A 3,830-nucleotide genomic window follows, 5' to 3' on the forward strand; every position below is an offset into this window, starting at 1 on the left:
ATCCCTGATTTCCACAGAAGTCAGCCTTGAGCTGCTGGAGATGCTTCTCGTGCACGCTTTCCTTTCGGGCTCCATAGACTCCATCAGGCTTTCCCATGGCGCCTGGTGGCCTGGACACTTTCCTCTCCTTTCATACCATGTCTTCCCTGGCAGATTCACTTCTCTGAGCCTTGGATCCCCTCCTCTACCACCTGCCTTGGAAGTTCTGGACTTTCTCTTTCATGCCATGTGGGCCAGGCCTACTCCAGGCTTCTGAGACCCATCCTTTGGGAGATCAGCAGCATCTCCCCAGCCTTGCTAAGTCCTGCGACCTGTAATTATTAACTCTTCCTTCTCCAACTTGGGGTTCTGTGCTCACCCGTCGCCTCTTTGCCCTTCTCCCTGTGGTCCTGCTTCCTCAGGACCATCCCCACAGGCTCCCCATCTCTCACAGGACCTGTGGTTAGATTCTGACAGTCCTCTGTCATCTAGACTTTTCCTGCATAGCAGCATGGCATGTCTCCACAAAGGATATGATGCTGGGAATGGACCTGATGGACAAGGGGACGCACCCAGGTTGTGTGATCTTTGCCAGGCAGGGGACTCCTCCTTCTCCACAAGGAGAGGAGGGGCACTGGCTGTATGGTGTGTGTTGTGGGGTGTCATTGCTCTGTCAGCCCACCCTGCACTTTAATCTGCTCTCACATAACTGAGGGAAGGGGCCTCAGGGTCTTTTTTTCCCCAACCTCACCCTCACTGTGTTTTGCCTTCACAGACACTCATTCTCTTTCCTATAATTTCACCATCAATCCGCAGCCCAGAGATGATCAGCCATGGTGTGAGGTTCAAGGAGAAGTTGATCAAAAGGTCTTTCTCTCCTATGACTGTGGTACAGCTAAGATCAAGTACATGAGTCCACTGGGAGAGGAAGTGAAAAGTATGAATGCCTGGGAAGCGCAGACTGTCACACTCAGAGACACTGGAGACTTGCTCCAGGGGCAGATGCCTGACGGTACACCGGAGAATCACACAGACAAGGGTGAGTTAGAAAATCCAAATGCAGGAGGAGTAGACTGGGGACTTAGCTGCATCCACTGCTTTCAGGTAAAAAAAAAAAAAAAATTGGATATTGTCCTTCCCTAGTAGTCCAGTAGAAAGAGCAGGTGTTGCCGGAGATACCAGGGCCAGATTAGCTGGGCCCAGGGGAGGTGGGCCCAGGTGGGTAAGAATCTGTCAAGCCCAGAGGCTGAGCTCTTTCTTTCCTTCAGTGAGATCAGGCCCTCTGACCCTGCAGGCCAGGATGACATGCTGGCGTGAAGACAATGGACACACCAGTGCATCCTGGGAGTTTGGCTTCAATGGACAACTGTGCCTCCTCTTTGATTCGGAGAATGGACACTGCACAGTGGTTCATCCTGGAGGGAGGCGGATGAAAGAGAAATGGGAGAACGACAGGGCTGTGACGGACTTCTTCAGGACGGTCTCCATGGGAGCCTGTCAGGCCTGGCTTCAGGCTTTCTTAGTGCGCTGGGTGAAAATGCTGAAGACCTCGGGTAAGTGAGAAGAGTAGGAGAAAGTGGTCGTCCTCTCATGGTGACATGGACCCACTCCCGTGTGTGTGTTTGTGTTTGCGAATGTGATCCATCAGAGGTGAGGTGTTCCTGGGAGAGCAATGGCCTGGGGATGCTCTGTCATCCTCCTTCCTCTTCCACCTACTGACGTCTCTCCTCACAGCACAGGCCTTGGAAGACTGAACAGGGATTTTTGCTGACCCCAAACCTGTAGACATCTCTTTGATTTCTGGGATTTATTTCTCACTGTACCCTCTTTCCAGAATCTTCTTCTAAATGTCACCAATACTACTTCAGGAAATCTGTCAATACCGCCTCTGCTGTAGCTCCTGAGGACTGCATCCTCAGGTCACCGTCTCTGATGTCACAGCAGGACTGAGTGGCTGTGTTGGAAACCTTGCTCCCCCATTAGCTGTCAGAGCCTCGTGAAGACTGGGCTCTTCCCTTCCCCATCTCGCCTGAGGATCTATCACAGGGGCCTCCATGTGATGGGTGCCAGCTGTCTGCACAGTAGGGGTACTGAGTGAGGGGGGTGAGGAGGCATCTGCTGAGTTTAGGGTCTGGACAAGGGTTTCACTCTTACTCTCCTTGCAGTACCACCGACCACAGTCCCCACTACAGTGCAGCCCACGGCCCCAGCCAGCAACCACATAACCAAGATCGTCCTTGTGGTTCTCGCCATTTTTGTCATAATAAGCATCGTAGCCTTGATCCTTTACAAGAAGAGGTACTGAGGGCAGAATTCAGAGGGAAGGCAGGGGCATGGGGTCTGGCGTGAAGACGGGGAGGGAAATCCCAGCCAACCCCTGCCCCTCACTGAACCTCCTCATCCTGCAAATGAGCAGGCGAACAAGGCCTCATATAACCTGAGAGCAAGAACTCAGACAAGCTCAGGCCTCAGTACTGAAAGGTCCTCACTGTCAGACGACAGTGGAAAGTGAGGGGTGGCTGGGGGCCTGTTGGAAGTTAAAAGGGTTTAGCCAAGTCCCCTGGCTGAGCACAGACTGCTGGCTGGCAGGGCCCAGGGTAGGTGGTGTGAGAACAGCAGGCACTCAGGGGGAGGGCAGGACTAAGGGGAGTTGAGAGCAGCATGGGGGCTCCACGTGCTGTGTCAGTGAAGAGGGGACCCACCCAGGGGCCAAGATGAAAGGGGCCGGGCTCTCATCCCAGGAGGAAGGGGTGGGAAGGCCTTTGCAGACCCAACCCCAAAGGCCCGTTCTCACAGGAAGTGGCGTGGGTCAAGCAGGCAAGTCAGGAGCCCCACAGCGGAGACTGTGGGAAGGGCTGAGGCCTGGCCTGTGTTCCTGGAGCAGCAGCAGCTCTGACTCAGCCTGTGGCCTGCACATCACCAGCCTCCTGGGGACCCAGAGCTCCATCACTGAGCGGCCCTGCCTTGAGCAGAGGTGCCTGGGGATGGTGGGCCTGAGCTGGGGTGGAGGCGCCCAGCTGGGCAGGACCAGGAAGAGATGGGAGGCAGGGACCTTGGTCCTGAGAGCTGTGTGTGCTGCTCAGAGGCTGGAGGGCTGAGAAGGAAGGAGGTTTCCCTGCAGACCCCCAAGGCTGTCAGGAAGCAAGGCCCCTCCTCTGGGGATCTGCTCCCTGGTCCTTTAGGCCCCCTTCAGGGAGGATTCGGACCTGAGTAAAGGGTGCAGATTGATTCCTCACTGGCTCCAGTCCTGAGCCTGAGCAGGGGGTGTCAGGGCCTGGGGTGACTCTGTGATGCAGGAAGGAAGGAGCAGGTGACAAGAAGCTGCTGGGCCTGGGGTGGGGGTGAGGGTGGAGGACATAGGAGCCCCTCAGTGAGGGCGGGGCTGGGGGGCCTGGGGAGGGGCAGGCCCAGGAAAGTGAGAGGAGTTCCTCAGCCTCCTGGACCAAGGCCTCTTTCTTTTCTGCAGGAGACGGTGCTCCCAGGAAGCACGGCAGGTGCTCTGTTGTCTTGAGGAGTCAGTCTTTCCTTGGCTGCCTTTGTTTTCCTGGGTTCACTTTAGAGGCAAGAGAAGAGACCCAGGAATTCGGAGCCTGCCTTCCTGTTATGATGACAAGGTGGCTGCACTGTTACTCCAGGTGTTTCTTGACTTCCTGCTTTTGCATTCCAGTCCCCTATACTGAAAAGGACATCTTTTTTTGGTGTTAGTTCTAAAAGGTCTTGTAGGTCTTCATAGAACCGTTCAACTTCAGCTTCTTCAGTGTTACTGGTTGGGGCATAGGCTTGGATTACTGTGATATTGAATGGTTTGCCTTGGAAACAGAGATCATTCTGTCATTTTTGAGACTGCATCC

General features: G+C 54.7%; 1 protein-coding gene across 1 annotated transcript; it reads left to right on the forward strand.

Moving 5' to 3' along the window:
- The first annotated feature begins 621 nt into the window (after positions 1 to 621).
- LOC108635291 (NKG2D ligand 1-like) lies at positions 622 to 1,594 on the forward strand. The gene is made up of 2 exons (XM_018045504.1): positions 622 to 1,018; positions 1,257 to 1,594. The coding sequence occupies exons 1-2, from the start codon at positions 622 to 624 to the stop codon at positions 1,538 to 1,540; spliced, it is 681 nt and encodes a 226-aa protein (XP_017900993.1). The 3' UTR covers positions 1,541 to 1,594.
- Positions 1,595 to 3,830: the final 2,236 nt, after the last annotated feature.

The sequence above is a fragment of the Capra hircus genome, unplaced genomic scaffold, assembly GCF_001704415.2.
Source record: "Capra hircus breed San Clemente unplaced genomic scaffold, ASM170441v1, whole genome shotgun sequence".
In the NCBI taxonomy this organism is placed as follows: domain Eukaryota; kingdom Metazoa; phylum Chordata; class Mammalia; order Artiodactyla; family Bovidae; genus Capra; species Capra hircus.

Coding starts and splice junctions, on each gene's coding strand:
- LOC108635291 (XM_018045504.1), top strand. CDS start 622: ATGGTGTGTGTTGTGGGGTGTCATTGCTCTGTCAGCCCACCCTGCACT. Junction 1,019..1,256: donor GGAGAATCACACAGACAAGG/GTGAGTTAGAAA, acceptor CAGTGAGATCAG/GCCCTCTGACCCTGCAGGCC.